A 22,883-nucleotide genomic window follows, 5' to 3' on the forward strand; every position below is an offset into this window, starting at 1 on the left:
ATCTTAAGAGTTCCTGAAATGTGTATGAGGACACTGATTGGTGAATTGATGCGTTAAATTTTAGTCAGGTGTGGATAGTGTAGAATGACTAGACTGTGTAGTGTGATTATTGCACTAAACAATTTAACGATCTATGAACAAGTGTTGTAGGTAACAGTCTGCATTCCTTTAATGCGAACTATAAGTTGGATCCGAAGCTGGCCATATCAATGAATATTTCAAATGGTTCAAATGGCTTTGAGCACTATGGGACTTAACATCTGAGGTCATCAGGCACCTAGACTTAGAACTACTTAAACCTAAGTAACCTAAGGACATCACACACATCCATGCCCGAGGCAGGATTCGAACCTGCGACCGTAGCAGCAGCGCTGTTCTGGACTGAAGCGCCTAGAACAGCTCGGTCACAGCGGCCGGTAGTGAAAATTTACATCAAGAGTTTAATGAAGGTCTTTTAAATCTACCTCTGGTGTCGACCACAGTTTTGCTATAGACTATTATCAGAAATAATATATTTCAGCTAGTTTTGGACCAAGTTCAGGTACCGAGAAGAACAGAAGAAGCTTATGCAGAAGAAAGCAGGTTTGTTCCACCAGGAAGCCAACATCGGGGAAATTTGAGGCTGCAGATAATCTATGGAACTGCCTGCAGCACAGTCGCTCTACAGAGTTTCCGCTATACGAGCTCCATAAACTACTACCTAGGCTGAAAATGTATCAAAAGTACCAGTACAACTATTAGCAGACACCTGAATTGGGTGTTTCCACGCTTCGTCTTTATGACGGCTTGGACACTGCTGTGGACACTTCAATGAGGTGTGTAAATGTCTGTGGAAGAAAGGCACCCTGTTCTTAGTCAAGAGCCGAAACCAGAGAAGGTACTTAGGTTCGTCGCTGGGGCCTGGAGAAAGTCGACGCTCTAACTCAATCCAGAGATGTTCCATTAGGTTCAGGTCGGGTCTCTCTATAACACAGTCCATATCAGGAAAGTCTTTGTTCACAAGACATTGTCTCACAGATGCTGCTTTATGACAGGAAAATTATGCTGGTAGAAACAGTCATCGTCTCCGAACTGTTGCCCTACTGTACACGATAAACAATGCTGTAAAAGGCGCTCCATATCTTTTCGCTTCTAGCGTTTTCTTAAGCGCAGTAAGGGGACCAGACGCTAACGATGAAGAACACTTCCATGCCGTAACACTACCTTCTCTGTACTTCACCGTTGGCTCTACGCATGATGGTAGGTTACGTTCTCCACGCATTCGACAAACCCAAAGCTTTCCATCGGACTTCTTCAAGTTATAAGGCGATTTATCACTCCGCATCACTCGTTTCGTCATGGGCCGCCCAGTGCCGTCGCTTTTTGCACCACTTCAAGTGTGTAGCTTCTGAGGAGCTGCTCCACCACTAAAGCACATGCTTTTTTATCTCCCTACGGACAGTCATTGTACTAACTGGACTGCTGGTAGCGTTACGAACTTAACGAGTGATTCCCTTCGCTGATGTCATGCGTTTTTTTACAGCCACCGTCCCCAATGTTGTAAAACGAAAAATATACCTATTCAAAAAAGCAGGTAAAATTTCACTTGACACCTTCTTGAGAGACAATCTCCACTCATTCCAAACTAAAAATAAAGTGTAGACGACATGTCGTTTGAATTCAGAGAAATAGTATCGGCAGAAATTTGAGAGGTTCATACAAAAAAAATTAACAAACAACGGAGCTGATCCTCATTGGTACATAAAACGGGTTAGAACACTGTAGCAGAAACAACGTAAAAAAGCTTCTCAAATTTAAACGGACGCTAAATCTCAACATTGGCTATCTTTTACAGAAGCTCGAAATTTCGTGCAGATTTCAGTGCGAGATGCTTACAATAGTTTCCAGAACGACACTTTATCTCGAAACATGGCAGAAAATCCAAAGAGATTCTGGTCGTATGTGAAGTATGCTAGCGGCAAGACATAATGCCTTCTCTGCACGAAGGCAATAGAAATACTATCGACGACAGTGCTGACAAAGCAGAGTTACTAAACACGGTCTTCCGAAATGCCTTCACAAAAGAAGACGAAGTAAATATTCCAGAATTCGAATCAAGAACAGCTGCCAACATGAGTACCGTAGAAGTAGATATCCTCGGAGTAGTGAAGCAACTTAAATCACTTAACGGAAGCAACTCTTCCGGTCAAAATTTTATACCAGTCAGGTTCCTTTCAGAGTATGATGATACTATAGCTCCATACTTAACAATCATATGCAACGGTTCGCTCGACGAAAGATCTGTATCCAAAGACTGCAAAGTTGCACAGGTCACACCAATATTCAAGAAAGGTAGTAGGAGTAATCCACTAAATTACAGGCCCATATCATTTACGTAGATATGGAGCAGCCTGCTGGAGTGGCCGAGCGGTTCTAGGCGCTACACTCTGCAATTGCGCTACCGCTACGGTCGCACGTTCGAATCCTGCCTCGTGCATGGATGTGTGCGATGTCCTTAGTTAGTTAGGTTTAAGTAGTTCTAAGTTCTAGCGGACTGATGACCTCAGAAGTTAAGTCCCATAGTGCTCAGAGCCATTTGAACCATTTTTTTGATATGCAGCAAAATTCTGGAACATATATTGACTTCGAACATTATGAATTATCTCTAAGAAAACGGTCTATTGACACACAGTCAACGCGGATTTAGAAAACATCGTTCTTGTGGAACACAACTAGCTTTTTAGTCGCGCGAAGTGTTGAGTGCTATCGACAAGGGATTTCAAATTGATTCCGTATTTCTAGATGTCCAGAAGGCTTTTGACACTGTACCACACAAGCGGCTTGCAGTGAAATTGCGTTCTTGTGGAATATCGTCTCAGTTATGTGACAATTCATGATTTCCTGTCAGAGAGCTCACATTTCGCAGTCAGAGAGCTCACATTTCGCAGTAATTGACGGGAAGTCATCGACTAAAACAGAAGTGATTTCTGGCGTTTCCCAATGTAGTGTTACAGGCCCTTTGAGGTTGCTCATGTATATAAATGATTTATGACACAATTTGATCAGCCGTCTTAGGATGTTTGCAGATCACGCTGTCGTTTATCGACTAGTAAAGTCAAACGAATTGCAAAACGATTTAGAAAAGATATCCGTATGGTGCGAAAATTGGCAGTTGACCCTAAATAATGAGAAGCTTGAGGTTATCCGCATGAGTGCTAAAAGTAACTCGTTAAACTTCGGTTACATGATAAATCAGTCGAATCTAAGAGCCGGAAATACAACGAAATGCTTAGGAATTTCAGTTACGAATAGCTTAAATTAGAAGGAACACATAGAAAATGTCGTGGGGAAGGCTAACCATAGACTGCGTTCCATTGGCAGATCACTTAGAAGATGTAACAGAACTACTAGACAGTCTACACAACGCCTGTCCGTCGCCTTTTAGAATACTGCTGCGTTGTGTGCGACCCTTACCAGATAGGATTGACGGATTATATCGAAAAAGTTCAGAGAAGGGCAGCACGTATTGTATCATCGTAAAATAGGGGAGGAATGTCACTGAAATGATACAGGATTTGGGGTGGACATCATTAAAACAAAGGCGTTTTTCGTTGTGGCGGAATATTCTCACGCAATTTAAATCACCAGCCTTCTCCTCCGAATGCGAAAATATTTTGTTGACACCGACCTACGTCGGGAGAAACGATCACCACGATAAAATAAGGGAAATCAGAGCTCGCACGGAAAGATATAGGTTTCATTCTTCCTGCGCTATACGAGATGGGAATAACAGAGATTTATTATGAAAGTGGTTCGATGAACCCTACGCCAGGCACTTAAATGTGATTTGTAGAGTATCCACGTATATGCAGGGTGTTCGACAGTCACTGTGCTGGTCTTGATTTAGCAGTTGTTGCTTCTGCGTATTTTCACTTCACAATCACATGACCGACAGGCTACTTGGGCAGGTTTAGAATGGTTGATGTGTCCCTGATAGATTTGTTACTAATGCAACATCCGATGACTAGTCCACGTTACAATTCATTGAGCTTTCCTCACCGACCCGCTCTGCTATTACAGCTGTTCTGCTGACAACAGCCTCACCTTCTTTTCATATTTGCGGAACAGCCTCTCGCGACAGCTAGTGGTAACTTCCGCACTGCATACGGGTGTCCGGACACTAAGGATTAGCTAGCGTATGTTGAGCTATTAATGCTTTATGCAGTTAGCGAATCTTAAGCTAACCGTTGTCGTGAAACACGGCAGACATCTGAATATCAAACTGTCGGTCCTATTTGTGCAACTGAAATGTCTAAAGTCAAAATGAGAGACCACTGATGTTGAAGTGGCATGAATGCCCTTATTCGATGTTTTTTTTTCCAAAACCTGGAGGGTAGAAACTCCTGATATGCAACGGACCTCAGTTTTCAGAGCTTAACAACACGCTCCGTACACAGGGAGCTCGTTGGCTAGAGGCCGCGTTCCCACTGGCCCGTCCTTGCGTCTGCCTCCCACTGAAAACGCCTCTGGTCTTGTCCGGACCTATTGGAACACGGCGGGCTGTGCGCCACGAGTCTAAGCTGCCGACGCGGGCTGCATTCCGAGTGGCGGCCGCCCTTTGAACTCTCTTTTCCTTCGGCTCGCGCTTCTCTTTAATATTCATTCCGGGTGAAACGCGAAATGAAAACGTTGGACGGCCGTGAGAAATTAGGCACGGGTCACGACTCGCGCTTAATAACGGGGAAGGAAGAGAGGCGAGGCGAAAGTGAGAGAGAGGACGGAGAGAGAGAGGGACGGAGAGAGAGAGAGAGAGGGAGGGACGGAGAGAGAGAGAGAGAAGTGGGAAGGCACAGACTAAGGCAAGCAGGATAAGGCGGAGCTCTGTGCGGCACGCGCTTTCAATTAACTACAAATTATTCGCGGGGCAAACACGCAGAGCAGCAAAGCGGTTCCTCAAACGCTCCGCTCGCTATGCTGGAAAAAAAAATTCATGCATTATACAGGCACCTTAATTATTCCCAGTGTGATCTGCACAGCATAGGGCGCTCCAACTGCTGGGTGCCAACAGCCGGCCAGAAATACTGGCGGAAGACGTGTGGAACGCCTCCAAACTCTGCTTCGTTATCTGCTCGCCCGCTTTCATTGACGTCCCCCCTCTCTCTCTCTCTATCTCTTCCTCCTTCTCCTTCTCCCTCTCCCTCTCTATCTATCTCTATATGCCGTAGTAGCCTTTTCTCTCATCATTATCCACTGCTCAAATTATATCTCCGAATTTTTTACATTTCACCAGAAAGCAGTTCACACACCTGTTGTTCTTTAGTTAAGTCCCATAGTGCTCAGAGCCATTTGTTGTTATTTACTGTTTTTATTAAAGTAAAACTGTATCACAACTGAGAATGAGGCTTTTGAGGTATTATACGCTTTCTCACATTTTAAACTGAGCGCTTAATTAACATATGACCATACTTCAAACAGACCGTACGGTTTACCAAAGAACCCTGTGGAAATGAAATATTGTCCACGGAGATTAAGGGGACCTGCTCGTAAAATTTTCATCCCCTACTTTTAGAGTGCATTACTCTTCATCTAGAACACTTAAGAAATTTCCGGTTTATTCCAACACCGAATGGCATTACGTTAAGCAGCAGTATAAGCAGTATTTATTTATCGTGTTCAAGTGCACTGATTAAAAAGGGTGTCGCACAGGGATGTAGTCTTTCGCCTCTACTGTTCGATCTGTACATCGAAGAAGCAATGACGGAAATTAAAGAAAGGTTCAAGAATGGAATTAAAATCCAAGGCGATAAGATTCGCTGATGACATTGCTATCCTCACTCAAACTGAAGAAGAATTATAGGATCTTCTGAATGGAATGAACAGTCTAATGAGTGCAGAATATGGATTGAGAGTCAATCGAAAAAAATACGAAAGTAATGAGAAGTAGCAGAAATGACAACAGCGAGAAACTTAACATCAGGATTCATGATCACGAACTAGATGAAGTTAAGGAATTCTCCTACCTAGGCAGCAAAATAACAAATGAGGGACGGAGCAAGGAAGACATAAAAAGCAACCTAGCACTGATAAAAAGGGCACTGGCAAAGGTTTTAATATGAGGATGGAATTTCTGAGAGAGTACATTTGGAGCACCCATTACATGGTAGTGAAACAATGGCTGTGGGAAAACCGGAAGAGAAGAGAATCGAAGCATGGTGCTACAGAAGAATGTTGAAAATTAGGTGGACCGACAAGATACGAAATGAGGTGGTTCTGCGCAGAATCGGAGAGGAAAGGAATATGTGGAAAACATTGACAAGAAGAAGGCACAGGATGTAGGACATCTGTTAAGGCATCAGGGAATAACTCTATGGTACTAGAAGTAGCTTTAGAAGGCAAAAACTGTAGGGGAAGAAGGAGACTGGAACGTTCAGCAAATAATTGAAGACGTAGGTTGCCAGTACTAATCTGAAATGAAAAGGTGGCACAGAACAGGAATTCGTGGTGGGCCACATCAAACCAGAGAAGACGGCTGATTCAAACAAAAATAGTTGTTTCTACAACAATTTGTTCCATCAATGAATTTTGAATACTCATATACACACGTCAAAGAAAGTCTTGCATTACGCCGGTTCCCAGAACTCCTGAAGATAGACGTCGACTGTGGACATTGTATCACAGACACAGTCCCTTTCACTGTTCAGAGATGTCACTGCACCCGCCCAAAGATGTAAACAACTTTGCATGAGCACCCCCTTTTAGACGGAGGGGGTCCGACAGCCGATCAGTACCAGTCATTCCACCAGGAAGGAGATACACGGCTCGTGTTGTCTGTAGTTCAACCATGCCTAGACGGTCAATACCGCGGTTCGATGGCGTCCGCATTGTTACTTTGTGCAAGGAAGGGCTCTCGACAAGGGAAGTGTCCAGGCGTTTCGGAGTGAACCAAAGCGATGTTTTTCGGACATGGAGGATATACAGAGAGACACGAACTGCCGATGACGTGCCCCGCTCAGGACGCCCAAGGGCTACTACTGCAGTGGATGACCGCTACCTACGGATTACGGCTCGTAGGAAACCTGGCAGCAAAGCCACCATGTTGAATAATACTTTTCGTGCAGCCACAGTACATCGTGTTACGACTCAAACTGTACGCAATAGGCTGCATTATACGAAGCTTCACTCCCGACGTCCATGGCAAGGTCCATCTTTGCAACCATGCGGCGCGGTACAGATGGGCTCAGAAACGTGCCGAATGGACCGCACAGGATTTGCATCACGTTCTCTTCACCGATGAGTGTCGCATATGCTTTCAACCAGACAATCGTCGGAGACGTGTTTGGAGGCAGTCCGCTCAGGCTGAACGCCTTAGACACGCTGTCCAGCGGGTGCAGTAAGATGGAGGTTGCCTAATGTTTTGGGGTGGCATTATGTGGGGCCGACATATGCCGCCGGTGGTCATGGAAGGTGCCGCAACGGCTGTACGATACGTGAATGCCATCCTCCGGCCGCTAGAGCAACCATATCGACAGCATATTAGCGATGCATTCGTCTTCATGGATGACAATTCGCGCCCCCATCGTGCACATCTTGTGAATGACTTCCTTCAGGATAACGACACTGCTCGACTAGAATGGCCAGCATGTTCTGCAGACATGAACCCTATCGAACATGCCAGGGATAGATTGAAAAGGGCTGTTTACGGAAGACGTGACCCACCAACCACTCAGAGGGATCTACGCCGGATCGCAGTTGAAGAGTGGGACAAATCTGGAGCAACAGTGCCTTGATGAATTTGTGGATAGTATGCCACGACGGATACAGGCATGCATCAATGCAAGAGATCGTCTTACTGGGTATTAGAGGTACCGGTGTGTACTGCAATCTGGACCACCACCACTGAAGATCTCGCTGTATGGTGGTACAGCATGAAATGCGTGGTTTTCATGAGCAATAAAAAGGGCGGGAATGATGTTTATGTTGATCTCTACTCCAATTTTCTATACAGGTTCCGGAACTCTCGAAACCGAGCTGATGCAAAACTTTTTTTGATGTGTGTATATAAAGAGTAATGCACTATGAAAGTGTGGTATGAAGATGCTAGCTGTTCGCAAGCAGGACAGCTTAAGTAAATGCTAATGTTCTTTCACTTTCGCGACACCATCACAAGAGCATTTCAGACTGCCGTCACCTGTTTCGACGGCCTTTGATACGATTTTACTCTTTTTTTCTTATTTCGACTTTGGTGAGATGCATCATCCGAATGGCATCGCAGGACGTATCCGCGTCCTCCTCGGCTCTGGTACCTATCAGGGGTGACGGTCCGTCGTCTTTTATTACGGGATGGGCTACGTGCGCGTCGTTCACTTCTCCGTCTACCTTTGATGAACGTGCAGAAACATGCTGGTCGGCACTCGTGTACAGAACGTCGTTTCTGGTGGTAGGAATGGCATCAGACAGTATTTTCGGACGAATCCAGGTTCTGTTTGTTTGAAAATGATAGCCGGATTTTGATTTGCTGCAGACAGGGGGAGCGGCATCACAATGTTTGCATTCGCACAATACCCACAGCGCCAACTCGAGTCCTCATGGAGTGTGTTGCTGTTGGGTACAACCACAAATCACAGATGGTGCGTGTACAGAACACTGTGGCCAGTGTGACCTACGTGAATAACGTTCTGCTACCCTTTGTGCACTGCATCCCGGACGCCATTTTTCAGCAATAAAAACCGCGACCATACGTTGCTGCCCGAACACGTGCCTTCTTGGCGTCACAGCGTGTCAGCCTTTTGCCCTGGTCCGCCAGATCACCACACTTGCCGCCAGTCGAAAATATGTGGGATATGGAGAAACGACAAGTGCACCGCTGTGACCCAATGCCAACCAACACAGATGACAGAGGTTGAAAATAACGCTTCAGTTGTAAATTACAGGGTTATTACAAATGATTGAAGCGATTTCACAGCTCTACAATAACTTTATTATTTGAGATATTTTCACAATGCTTTGCACACACATACAAAAACTCAAAAAGTTTTTTTAGGCATTCACAAATGTTTGATATGTGCCCCTTTAGTGATTCGGCAGACATCAAGCCGATAATCAAGTTCCTCCCACACTCGGCGCAGCATGTCCCCATCAATGAGTTCGAAAGCATCGTTGATGCGAGCTCGCAGTTCTGGCACGTTTCTTGGTAGAGGTGGTTTAAACACTGAATCTTTCACATAACCCCACAGTAAGAAATCGCATGGGGTTAAGTCGGGAGACATGACATGAATTGCTGATCATGATCTCCACCACGACCGATCCATCGGTTTTCCAATCTCCTGTTTAAGAAATGCCGAACATCATGATGGAAGTGCGGTGCGGCACCATCCTGTTGAAAGATGAAGTCGGCGCTGTCGGTCTCCAGTTGTGGCATGAGCCAATTTTCCGCGGGCTACGCGTGAAACTTGCCCGCACGCGTTCAACCGTTTCTTCGCTCACTGCAGGCCGACCCGTTGATTTCCCCTTACAGAGGCATCCAGAAGCTTTAAACTGCGCATACCATCGCCGAATGGAGTTAGCAGTTGGTGGATCTTTGTTGAACTTCGTCCTGAAGTGTCGTTGCACTGTTATGACTGACTGATGTGAGTGCATTTCAAGCACGACATACGCGTTCTCGGCTCCTGTCGCCATTTTGTCTCACTGCGCTCTCGAGCGCTCTGGCGGCAGAAACCTGAAGTGCGGCTTCAGCCGAACAAAACTTTGAGTTTTTCTACGTATCTGTAGTGTGTCGTGACCATATGTCAATGAATGGAGCTACAGTGAATTTATGAAATCGCTTCAATCATTTGTAATAGCCCTGTACTTTATTTTCACACGACCGGTTTCGGACTGTTATAAACCCATCCTCAAGTGTCGTAGCTGTGCTGTGGTCCTGGAGCGCCGCGTGTACCAGGAGAGGTGTGCTGCCTATGAGCGCAGAACAGGTTTCTGCTTTGCAGAGACGCATGCCTTCGACAGAAGAATGCAGACGAGTGAGCGCCGCCGAAAATCCCGATCAGACAGGAGGTTACTCCAAGAAATCGTTAAACCGAAACAGCTCCCGCCATAACCCGTCACGCAAGTTACTCGCACATATACTACCATGGACACAATCGCAAGGGTATACTGTTAAATTTTGTAATGGAAATACAAACTCGATAACCAATTACGTCACTACGTATAAGAGATGGGTCTGACTTGCAAGATATGTTAGTAATGCTGGGTATAATTTCTAGAATGTAAACCAGATACGAGAGCTTGAATCACACGGAGGAATCGGATGAAAATACATGTGAATGAAAATATCAACTTGGAAAGAGACGGAAAATTTCAAGAAATAGGACGTAGTAGCACAAAAGTCTGTTATATTATATCCAAATCAATTTATATTCGGCGAAAATGTAGCTTATAACGGACAAAGGGTTCTCCATCTGAAACAATCGATTATGTACAGTTCGAGCACTTGCAGTCGATCTTTGATTTTCGAAGAGAACGAAAAATTGAACAAAATTGTTGTTATGATACCGTGGACTGTACAATGTAGAGTCATGGGCAGGTTTGAGGAAACCCACCTGGGCAGCATGCGGTTCAGCAGCTGCTCCGTCTTCTTCTTCTCCATGTCCAGCTGCTCAGTGCGTTCGCGTATCAGCTCCTCCAGGTTGTTGCTGTACTTCTCCAGCATTTGGAACATCGTGTCCACGAAGTTCACCTTCCTGAAGCAGATTTCGTGGATGACAGTTAATGTTTATCTTTATTTCATTTATTCGGTTATTTGCTCTTATGTCATCTCTTATACAGGGTGATTCCGTGATGATGTAAACTTTCAGAGATGATGGAGAAGGGTATATGTGTCTATCTGAGGTAGAGGACCATGGTCCAGGAATGACCGAGGCGAAATTTATAAGCGAGAATCGTTCTGATACCTGTGACAGTGGAATACACGTACCGGCACTGTTGTTGCTAAGACTGTAAGGTAGACAGCTTTCAGAATTGGTAGTATCGACCAAAGGAAGAAAAAACATTTACAGTAAATTTTGTTGTTGTGGTCTTCAGTACAAAGACTGGTTTGATGCATCCCTCCATGCTACTCTATCCTGTGCAAGCTTCTTCATCTCAAAGTAACTACTGCAATCCACATCCTTAGTGTATTCATCTCTTGGTCTCTTTCTACCATTTTTACCCTCCACGCTGCCCTACAATAGTAAATTGGTGATCCCTTGATGGCTCAGAACATGTCCTACGAACCGACCCCTTCTTCTCGTCAAGTTCTGCCAGAAAAATCTCTTCTCCCCTATTCATTTTCTCCTCATTAGTTATTGATTTACCCATCTAATCTTCACCATTCTTATGTAGCACCACATTTCGAGAGCTTCTGTTCTCTTCTTGTCTAAACTATTTATCGTCCATGTTTCACTTCCGTACATGGCTAAACTCCATACAAATACTTTCAGAAAAGGCTTCCTGACACTTGAATCTGTACTCAATGTTAACAAATTTTTCTTCTTCAGAAACGCTTTCCTTGCCATTGCCCGTCTACATTTTATATCCTCTCTACTTCGACCATCATCAGTTATTTTGCTCCCCAAATAGCAAAAATCATCTACTACTAAAGTGTCTCATTTCCTAATCTAAGCCGGCCGGTGTGGCCGAGCTGTTCTAGGCGCTTCATTCTGGAACCGCGCGACCGCTACGGTCGCAGGTTCGAATCCTGCCTCGGGCATGGGTGTGTGTGATGTCCTTAGGTTAGTTAGGTTTAATTAGTTCTAAGTTCTAGGGGACTGATGACCACAGATGTTAAGTCCCACAGTGCTCAGAGCCATTTGAACCATTTTTCCGAATCTAATTCTCTCAGCATCACCTGATTTAATTCAACTGCATTCCATTATCGTTTTGCTTTTGTTGATTTCATCTTATATCCTCATTTCAAGACACTGTCCATTCCGTTCAACTGTTCTTCCAGGTTCTTTGCTGACTCTGACACAATTACAATGTCATCGGCAAACGTCAAAGACTGTATTTCTTCTCCATGGATTTTAATTCCTGCTCCAATTTTTTCTTTTGTTTCCTTTACTGCTGCTCAATATACAGACTCAACAACATCGGGGATAGGCTACAACCCCGTCTCACTCCCTTCCCAACCCCTGCTTCCCTTTCATGCCCCTCGACTCCTATAACTGCCATCTGGTTTCTGTAGAAATTGTAAATAGCCTTTCGCTCCCTGTATTTTACCCTTGCCACCTTCAAACCTTGAAAGGGAGTGTTCCAGTCAACATTGTCAAAAGCTTTCTCTAAATCTACAAATGCTAGATACGTAGGTTTGCCTTTCCTTAATATACCTTCTACGATAAATCGTAGGGTCAGTATTGCCTCACATGTTCGAACATTTCCACGGCATCCCAACTGATCTTCCCCGAGGTCGGCTTCTACCAGTTTTTCCATTCGTCTGTAAAGAATTCGTGTTAGTATTTTACAGCAGTGACTTATTAAACTGATAGTTCGGTAATCTTCACACCTGTGAACTCTTGCTTTCTTTTGAATTGGAATTATTATATTCGTCTTGAAGTCTGAGGATATTTCGCCTGTTTCATACATCTTGCTCACCAGATGGTAGAGTTTTGTTAGGGATGGCTCTCCCAAGACTAACAGTAGCTATAATGGAAAGTTATCTCTTCTCGGGAACTTGTTTCGACTTTGGTCATTCAGTGCTCTGTCAATTTCTTCACGCAGTATCATATCTCCCATTTCATCTTCATCTACATCTTCTTCCATTTCCATAATATTGTCCTCAAGTACATCGCCCTTGTATAGACCCTCTATATACTCCTTCCATCTTTCTACTTTCCCTTCTTTGCCCAGAACTGGTTTTCCACCTGAGATCTTGATGTTCATACAAGTGGTTCTCTTTTCTCCAAAGGTCGCTTTAATTTTCCTATAGGTAGTCCCTATCTTTTTCCTCGTCATATATGCTTCTGCATCCTTACATTTGTCCTCTAGCCATTCCCGCTTAGCCGTTTTGCACTTCCTGTCGATCTCATTTCATCAATTAAATCTCCTTTCATCAATTAAATTCAATACCTCTTTGTTACCCAAGAATTTCTACTAGCCCTCGTCTTTTTACTTACTTGATCCTCTGCTGCCTTCACCATTTCATCTTTCAAAGTTACCTGTACTTCTTCTACTGTATTTCTTTCCCCCGTTCTTGTCAGTCGTTCCCCAATGCTCTGTCTGAAACTCTCTACAACCTCTGGTTCTTTCAGTTTATCCAGGTCCCATCTCCTTAAATTCCCACCTTTCTGCAGTTTCTTCAGTCTTAGTCTACAGTACATAATCAATAGATTGTGGTCAGAGTCCAGATCTTCCCCTGAAAGTGTCTTACAATTTAAAACTTGGTTCCTAAATCTCTATCTTACCATTATATAATCTATCTGACACCTTCCAGTTTCTCCAGGCGTCTTCCACGTGTACAACCTTCTTTCATGATTCATAAACCAAGTATTAGCTATGATTAAGTTATGCTCGGTACACAATTCTACCAGGCGGCTTCCTCTTTCATTCCTTACCCTCCGTCCATCTTCACCTCCTTCTTCTCCTCTTTCTTTTCCTACTATCGAATTCCAATCCCCCGTGACTATTAAATTTTCGTTTCCATTCACTATTTGAATAATTTCTTGTATCGGATTATACATTTCTTTAATGTCCTCAGCCTCTGCAGAGCTAGTTGACATATAAACTTGTACTACTGTGGTAGGCGTGGGCTTCGTGTCTGTCTTGGCTACAATAATGCGTTCACTACGGTGTTCGCAGTAGCTTACCCGCTTTTTTTTTATTCATTATGAAAGCTGCTCCTGCATTACCCTATTTGATTTTGTATTTATAACCCTGTATTCAACTGGCCACAAGTCTTGCTCCTCCTGCCACCGAACTTAACTAATTCCCATTATATCTAACTTTAACCTATCCATTTGCCTTTTTAAATTTTCTAACCTACCTACCCGATTAAGGGATCTGACATTCCACGCTCCGATCCGTAGAATACCAGTTTTGTTTCTCCTGATAACGAAATATGGGCTCTCAAATGCATATCTTAAGAACTATGGGCACTTGTTTAGTTGAAGAGATGTCTTTCACGGTGGCGAGTGTGAACAAGTGCTCATACCTCTTCAGGTATGCATTTTAGAGTCAGTGTTACTAGGCACTTTTTCTTCTTTTGATCTATACTGTCTCCGAAAGTTGTTTAACCGACAATGTTACCAATAACAGTACCGGTACATTTATTCGTCTGTCAGATGTATCAGACTTATTTTAGTTTATGACTTTCGATTCGAACATTTCCGGACCAGAATTTCTTACCTCAAATACACACATTTACCCTTTTCCACCATCCCCGAAAGTCTGCAACATCATCACGGAATCATCTTGTATAAAACACACTTTGCATTTCGGGACACAGGCGTATACACTTCTACGCAGTCATTAATAACATAAAATGAAAATATGTTACCCGTTTATATTGTACCATCTTTAATATACAACCAAAATAAACGATGGACGAAAGAAGAAAAGAAGAAAATGAAAAGGTAGCAGATAGAAAGAAAGATGCTAACAAATCAAAACATTCCTTCTTGAGACTACAGATTGAGGTTTATAGGAACTCGGTAAGTAGTAAATATAGAGTTACCGTTATTTAAAGGAATGATTCTTATGTTCACTGCTAAAGCTGAGAAAAATCAGCGCTATGGCTAGGTGAAAGCTTCTTGAACAGACAGAGAAATGGCGTTGATAGTATCACCACATCTGGATTAAGGTAATTACAGTCTAATCAGCATTTGAAGCTATCAAAAATATTTCAATGTAAAGTAATTACGTTAACTACAATTTACTTGTGATTTTATGTTTATTGAGAAGGAGGTCGAGAGATACCAAAGTGACAGTGGTGATGCCACGGTGTACGAGTATTGTCCATAAATTTTGCTGGTTGTGATTGCCTTTAGTTCAGAGGTTGTCAGTTTTCGCCAAGATAATACTTCCCATTGTAAGGGAGCCCTTTACGCCTAGTTTGAACGGTCCTTCGTGTACGGATGCGCAGAGGGGCGCCAGAGAAGCGTTCCCGACCGTTAGAGGATGGCAGTGTTAGCCAGCCTAACTTAACGTGTGCCCTACCCAAAACTATGAAAATGAGGACAGTTAAGTTGGCTGCGAAAATTGGAGCTTTTAGCACAGTCAGACGTTTTCTCCGAAAAGCGAGGTGTTAAGTAACTCCGACAGCGGGAACTTTGCCTCACTGGGACCCGACCTCTTCTGCAGTCTACGTGCGTTTCCGTGGCTGCCACAGTCTAAAGACCGCATGGTCATACCGTTTACGTGCAGTTTCTAACGACTATCCCGGGTCTGCAATCACTGTCTGCATCCAGTAGTTGTGGTCTTTTCTTTTGAAATTATATCTGTTTAAAATAGTCTGTAGTCGCTGTTATTTAAGTAGAGTAGTGCAACAGTCTTCTGCGTTTAATCTATCATCACGCTGGATCTGCTCTCTAATGATTGCGTACACAGGTCGAATCACGCTGTAGCAAGAAATGACATCGATGCCAAAGGCCCGGTCACGACAGAGAGGAAGGTGGTTGGTGCTTATTTCCAAGCCACACAGACGGGGAGCGAACCACAATAGCATTCGGCCTACATCATAACAAAAATCTATGTCTTATACGGTTCACTATGAACAGTTCATCTACAGTAGATGAAAATTTGTTAATATTTTGCTCATTCGTTGTAAGTAGTAAAGAAATGGGCGTCAGCGTTCAAACGAGCAGTGCTATTTCTTACGGATCACCCTAATCGGCGCATGTTTTTATGTATCCAGATTCATACGCAAACGAGACAATATTGTCTGTCAGTGCTGTGCTGCGTATTAAAAATCGAACGCTTGTGTATAAAAGAAAGCATGAAAATAATGTAGGACTTGGAAAAGAAAAGATCCATATAAGGCTTTGTATAGTTGCAAAAAGATGCACTGACCCAGCAGGGAATTACGTACAAAAGTACATTTATTTTTGATCACAGAAATAATCCTTCACTACGAGTCCGAATACGTTTTTCCTCGCCGTCGTAACTTCTTCGATACTATCAGGCAGATTATAATATAGCTGAGTGCTTCGAACACATAATAACCTCGCATAATCGCCTATGATACTCTGTAGTGAAAATAATGTAGAATGTAAGGAGCTGTTCTTGATGTAAGAACGTTGCATTTCAGTACAGAAGTTCGGTAGTCATAGGGTAAAAATTGCGTGTGACAGTCGCACCTTCAAAGAGGATACAGTTGTGGATAATTGTCTGTTAGTAGGAGTTACGTAAATATGTGGTTCTCCCCTGTCGAAAATTAAATAAACAGATTTTAAAGTGATGGTCTGGCAGGAAAAAATAGGGCAAAGGCAAGATAATCATCTGGAATTTTTTCAACAAGAAATTCCTTTCCACCAGAACCAATGTACATCACTACCAGATGGTCGTTCTCCCAAAATCAGTCTAAAGAGCTGAGACATCACCAAAACAACCCGTGTCAGTGTCATCAAGAAAATGGAACGACAGCTACTGCGAAAAATTTGGACCCAGAATTCAAGATGATATCTGTGTGCGCAAAAGTTAACAGGAAATGGCCGATATAGTAGTACCACTGCATGGAAAAGATGTCTGAAATGTTATGGACATATAATACGAATCGACGGCTCACGATTGACCAAGAAAACCTTTCACATAGTAAGCTGGACCCAAGAAACCGACCGTAGTACGATGGCTAGCGGACGCTCAGTGGGAGTTAGAACGAATTTTTTTTTAATTTTCCGATTTTTATACTATTATAAAATGTGCAATTATCTTAACAACAAATACGTAATTCAGTTGTAATGCCGCATGGGAAGCATTTTTAAAAATATTCTCTGCAATGTTAATTGCAGGGGGTATATTTCTGCTTTTTGGATATGTGATGACTGTCACTTACATACAGGGTGATTCCGTGACGATGTTACCAACTTCAGGGATGATGGAGAGTGATAAGGGACCACGGTTCGGAAACGACCGAGTCGAAAGTCATTAGCGAATATCTGAGGACCTCTGATAGTCGAATACATGTACCGGCGCTGTTGTTGCAAAGGTTGTCGGATAGGCAACTTTCGGATGTGGTAGTATAGACCAGAACAAATAATGAAGGTCCGGACCCTAAAATGCGTAGCGTAAGAGCAATGGGCAACTGTTCAGTGAAAGCCGGCCGCGCTAGCCGAGCGGTTCTATTCGCTTCAGTCCGGAACCGCGCGACTGCTACTGTCGCAGGTTCGAATCCTCCCTCGGGCACGGATGTGTGTGATGTCCTTAGGTTAGTTAGGTTTAAGTAGTTCTAGGTTCTATGGGACTTATGGCCTCAGAAGTTAAGTCCCATAGTGCTCAGAGCCACTTGAACCATTTGTTCAGTAAAGAGATGTGTTTCACAGTAGCGACGATCAATAAATGCTCGTAGCTCTTAAGTTATGCGTTTTGGAGCCCATGTTTACTGGGCATTTTTTCTTGTTTTGGTCCATACTATCACCTCTGAAAGTTGTTTACCATACAATGATAGCAACAAGAATGCCAGTACATGTATTCCACTGTCAAAGGTGCCCAAACGAACGCTTGTATCTTTCGACTCTGTTGTTTTTGGACTAGGATCCCTTTCCTCTTATTGATAAACTTACCCTTCACCACCACCCCTTGAAGTTTGTAACTTCATCACGGAGGTGTATAATAAGTACAAGAGCAGACCCATTATCGGTGGCTGTGGTATGCCTGCCGTGATTCTTCCTTATTCTGAATATGCGGCACCGTTGTGTACACTACATTCGTTTTGTGTGAATGCAAAGTCTCGAGGGGATAACACTGATGTTTCCAACCGCGTCAATTGCTTAAAACTACACGAGCTTTCGACCAAGCACTCCATTCACCACATAAAATTTGACGATACCTCTGTCATGGCTCGCACTAACGCCTTCTGGGACAGTTTAATAAAGGAAGCTATTGAAATAAAAACTACCGCAAACATCCTGAACAGAGACGGTGGCTTGGAGCCCAGCGCTGCGTGGGATCCAGCGATCGCGCGGTTGAAGAGGGCATATCGAACGGCTACTCAAAACATGCCCATATATTGCAATGTCACAGGCACCAGTGACGTCACAGCCGGCAGCTACCGTATATAAGGGCGCACCAACAGCCCACTGGCAGTCATACCACTTGACAATGGCCAAGGAGTGCTTGGCCGATGGCTCGTGTAGTTTTAAGCAATTGACGCGGTTGGAAAGCCGATAACATTTTATTCACTACATTCGTTTATTAGTGCTACACTCTACATCTTTTTAGTTAGGCAGGACAAAAACCCGTTACCAGAAAAATCTCTGACACCTTCTCCAGAAGGAGTTCCGGTATGCTAGGAAGAAGACTAAAGCTTAATAATAATGACAATAATAATAATAATAATAACAATAGTACTAGTAATGAGCGGCGGCGTAGCAGGCAGGCCTCGTGCAGGCGGCACAGTAGAGGAGCGAGAGGGCCGGGCGCTCACCTGCCGTGGTTGAGCTTCTTGAAGAGGTCGTGCACGGCGCCGAAGTCTGGCCGCATGTCGGGCTGCTCGGCCCAGCACTGGCGCATGATGTTGATGGCCTCCGGCGGCGCGGCGCCCTTCGACACCGACGGCCGGATCAGCGGCGGCGGGCGCTTCACCTTCTCCAGGATCTCTGCGCACGCAGGGAGGACATCGGCTTACTCGTGGCCGCTACTAGTCTGCGCCCAGTAGCAGCTGCTGTTATCGCGCAGGTCGTTCAAAACTATTACCGCCTGTTCATTTTCACTGAAATCGCAACAGCTGCAGAAAGTACATCAGCACAAACAGAGCAAGATTTCAGCTGCATATCACCACATTTCCACATAACGTCCTCAACCCTGAAGTAGCATATGCGCTACGTTAGCCGATTACTTGTGCAGTAAACTGACCTTGTTGTGTATGGTCATATCAAAAATGGTTCAAATGGCTCTGAGCACTACTATGGGACTTAACTGCTGTCGTCATCAGTCCCCTAGAACTTTGAACTACTTAAACCTAACAACCTAAGGACAAAAAAAAAAAATGGTTCAAATGGCTCTGAGGACTATGGGACTCAACATCTTAGGTCATAAGTCCCCTAGAACTTAGAACTACTTAAACCTAACTAACCTAAGGACATCACACACACCCATGCCCGAGGCAGGATTCGAACCTGCGACCGTAGCGGTCACGCGGTTGCAGATGTAGCGCCTAGAACCGCACGGCCACCCAGGCCGGCATGGTCATATCTGTAGCGTATACTTTACACCATGTGTTTTCTAAACATTACTTGTGTGGGCAGCGTCTGCTAGAATGAATCTGTTTATCAAGTTATCACCATAGCTTCGACAAATAGATGTAATTACCATAAATTTTCAGTAATTTTAAAATATGGCCGAGTACTCGGTATTAGACGGCCGTTGTGACCGAGCGGTTATAGGCGCTTCAGTCTGGAACCGCGCGACTTCTACTGTCGCATGTTCGAATCCTGCCCCGGGCATGGATGTGAGTGATGTCCTTACGTTAGTTAGGTTTAAGTAGTTCTAAGTTCTAGGGGACTGATGACCTCAGAAGTTAAGTCCCATACTGCTCAGAGCCATTTTTTTAGAACTCGGTATTGCCCAGTTATGCACTTCCTGCAATCTTCTATTAGTCCATCTCCTCGCTCTACATCTACATGGATACTCTGCAAATCACATTTAAGTGCCTAGCAGAGGGTTCATCGAACCACCTTCACAATTCTCTATTATTCCAATCTCGTATAGCGGACGGAAAGAATGAACACCTATATCTTTCCGTGCGCGCTCTGATTTGCCTCATTTTATCGTGGTGATCGTTCCTCCCTATGTAGGTCGGTGTCAACAAAATATTTTCCCATTCGGAGGAGAAAGTTGGTGATTGGAATTTCCTGGTAAGATTCCGTCGCAACGAAAAATGCCTTTCTTTTAATGATGTCCATCCCAAATCCTGTATCATTTCAGTGACACTCTCTCCAATATTTCGCGATAATACAAAACGTGCTGCCTTTCTTTAAGCTTTTTCGATGTACTCCGTCAGTTCTATCTGTTAAGAATCCCACACCGCGCAGCAGTATTCTAAGAGAGGACGGACAAGCGTAGTGTCGGTAGTCTCCTTAGTAGGTCTGTTACATTTTCCAAGTGTCCTGCGAGTAAAACGCAGTCTTTCGTTAGACTTCCACACAACATTTTCTGTGTGTTCCTACCAATTTAAGTTGTTCGTAATTGTAATACCTAGGTTTTAGTTGTATTTACGGCTTTTAGATTAGACTGATTTATCGTGTTACCGAAGTTTAACGAGTTCCCTTTAGCACTGATGTAGATGATCTCACACTTTTCGTTATTTAGGGTCAACTGCCACTTTTCGCACCATTCAGATATTTTTTCTAAATCGTTTTTCAGTTTGTTTTGATCTTCTGAAGACTTTATTAGTCGATAAACGACAGCATCATCTGCAAACAACCGAAGACGGCTGCTCAGATTGTCTCCCAAATCGTTTATATGGATAAGGAACAGCAAAGGGCCTATAACACTACCTTGGGGAACGCCAGAAATCACTTCTGTTTTACTCGATGACTTTCCGTCAGTTACTACGAACTGTGACCTCTCTGACAGGAAATCGCAAATCCAGTCACATAAGTGAGACGATATTTCATAAGCACGCAATTTCACTACGAACCGCTTGTGTGGTGCAGTGTCCTTCCGGAAAACCAGTAATACGGAATCTATCTGAAATCCCTTGTCAATAGTACTCAACACTTCATGTGAGTAAAGAGCTAGTTGTGTTTCACAGGAACGATGTTTTCTAAACTCATGTTGACTGTGTGTCAATAGACAGTTTTCTTCGAGGTAATTCATAATGTTCGAACACAATATATGTTCTAAAATCCTGGAACATATCGACGTTAACGATATGGGTCTGTAATTTAGTGGATTACTCATACTACTAAATTACAGGCCCTCTCTCTGTCCACCGCCTCCTTCATCCCATCTCTATCCATTTCCTCCACCCCCTCCGTCCACTCTCTCTGTCTATTTTCTCCTCCCCTCTCTGTGTCCATCTAGATGTCGATCTGCATACATATTCCGCGAGCCATCGTACCGTGCGTGGCGTAGGGTGCCCTTTAGCACAACCAGTCATTTCCTTTCCTGTTCCACTCGCAGATAGAGCGAAGGAAAACGACTGTCTTTATGCCTCCGTATGAGCCCCAGTTTCTCGTTTCTTACCTTCGCGGTCCCTAAGCGAAATGTATGTTGATGGCAGTAGGATCATTCTGCAGTTAGCTTCAAATGCCGGCGTTGGTGATTCTGATGTTCATTGGTTGACGAGACTCTGAGTGGACAGCTTTGTTTCTGCTCACGACGGCATTGGAACCATGGATAGCTTTTTTAAAAATTTTTTGGCTGAGCAAAATTTCAGTCCATGAAAAAATGGTGCAAATGGCTCTGAGCACTATGCGACTTAACTTCTGAGGTCATCAGTCGCCTAGAACTTAGAACTAATTAAATCTAACTAACCTAAGGACCACACTCACATCCATGCCCGAGGCAGGATTCGAACCTGCGACCGTAGCGGTCGCTCGGTTCCAGACTGTAGCGCCTACAACCGCACGGCCACTCCGGCCGGCTCAGTCCATGAACTGTGGTAACAACGTGATTTAACGTATTTCTGCCTCTTGTTGTCTCATTCGAAATTCTCGTCAGCTACTTCAATCTGTGCTATAGCCATTGCCAACTGCCACTGCTGAACGATTTCCTTAAGTAGTGAAATGCCCGTGTTTTGATGGTTTATCAAGTGTGGTTAATTTTTTATTTTATTTACTGGATCAATTGGTTGTTTGAAGTTTTCCAGGCCATAGTTTAAATTGTCATTGTGGTCTGGCCTGTGTACCTTGAAGCACGTATGAACATGTTTTTGAGGCTTGTTGAATTTAAACCATCTGTTTGCGTGTTTCAAAAGCTTGTCTTGTTACTGTATGTTCTCTCCCGTGTGTACGGTGGCCTGCCTGAGCAGACGGGCGAGCTGGGCCTGTTGATTGTTGGAGAGTAAAAGGGCTCGTACCAAGAGCGGCAGTTCATGTGTAATGAAGGGAAAGCTGTGTAATCTTGCTTTAAGTATAAGCCTCCAATTGTAACCAATATCTATTGATGCATTTGTAGTTGGGTGAGTGGTGGCTTAATTTTAAAACCACGAGTTTGTTTCATGTTGTTTAATGATATTGTGCTGAACTATTGCAGAATTTAACTCTAAAGTCATTTACTTGTCAGCTTGAATTCGTTTTAGGGATTTCACTATTTAATTAGTGTAATGTTTTTATGAGAAATTTTGTCTTAAAATTTTATGCTCTGTGCTTTTTTTTAATCGTGAGCTCATAGATAGATGCCGGCTTAGAGTAAGACCAAAGGTTATATTCTGAACTAGTTATTTTTCTAGTTGAAGTACCAGGCTTATTGGATTCTGATTGCTTTGGTAATGGTTGTTTAAATATTAATGCTTGGTAAAATATGTTTTAGTCTTTTATTATTTTAATAGCTTGCCTAAAAGTTTAATGCTAAATAAGCTGACGTTTGTCAACCCTTGCTTAAGATCAAATCTGGAAGCGCAATGATTCTGTATTAAAGTACCAAGGAGTGAAACTTGCTCAGAGAGTTATACTGTAATAAAGTCAATCATGTTTGAGAATTGAGAATTTCATTAACTGAACCTTTCCTGTGCTTGCGTGAAGATGCGCTACAGAACCGAAGTCGACCATTTACTTCCC

At 43.6% G+C, this 22,883-nt stretch overlaps 1 protein-coding gene across 1 annotated transcript in view; it reads right to left on the minus strand.

Annotated features, from left to right (window-relative positions):
- The window catches only part of LOC126154306 (retinal guanylyl cyclase 2), a 450,774-nt gene that overhangs the window by 184,770 nt on the left and 243,121 nt on the right, over positions 1-22,883 (minus strand). Inside the window, exons 8-9 of the mRNA XM_049916128.1 lie at positions 18,587-18,758; positions 10,575-10,715 (exon numbers count right to left, since the gene is read on the minus strand). Coding sequence (XP_049772085.1) covers positions 10,575-10,715; positions 18,587-18,758 — 313 coding nt within the window. The remainder of the gene's footprint in view (positions 1-10,574; positions 10,716-18,586; positions 18,759-22,883) is intronic.

This window comes from Schistocerca cancellata, chromosome 2 (assembly GCF_023864275.1).
Source record: "Schistocerca cancellata isolate TAMUIC-IGC-003103 chromosome 2, iqSchCanc2.1, whole genome shotgun sequence".
Lineage (NCBI taxonomy): Eukaryota > Metazoa > Arthropoda > Insecta > Orthoptera > Acrididae > Schistocerca > Schistocerca cancellata.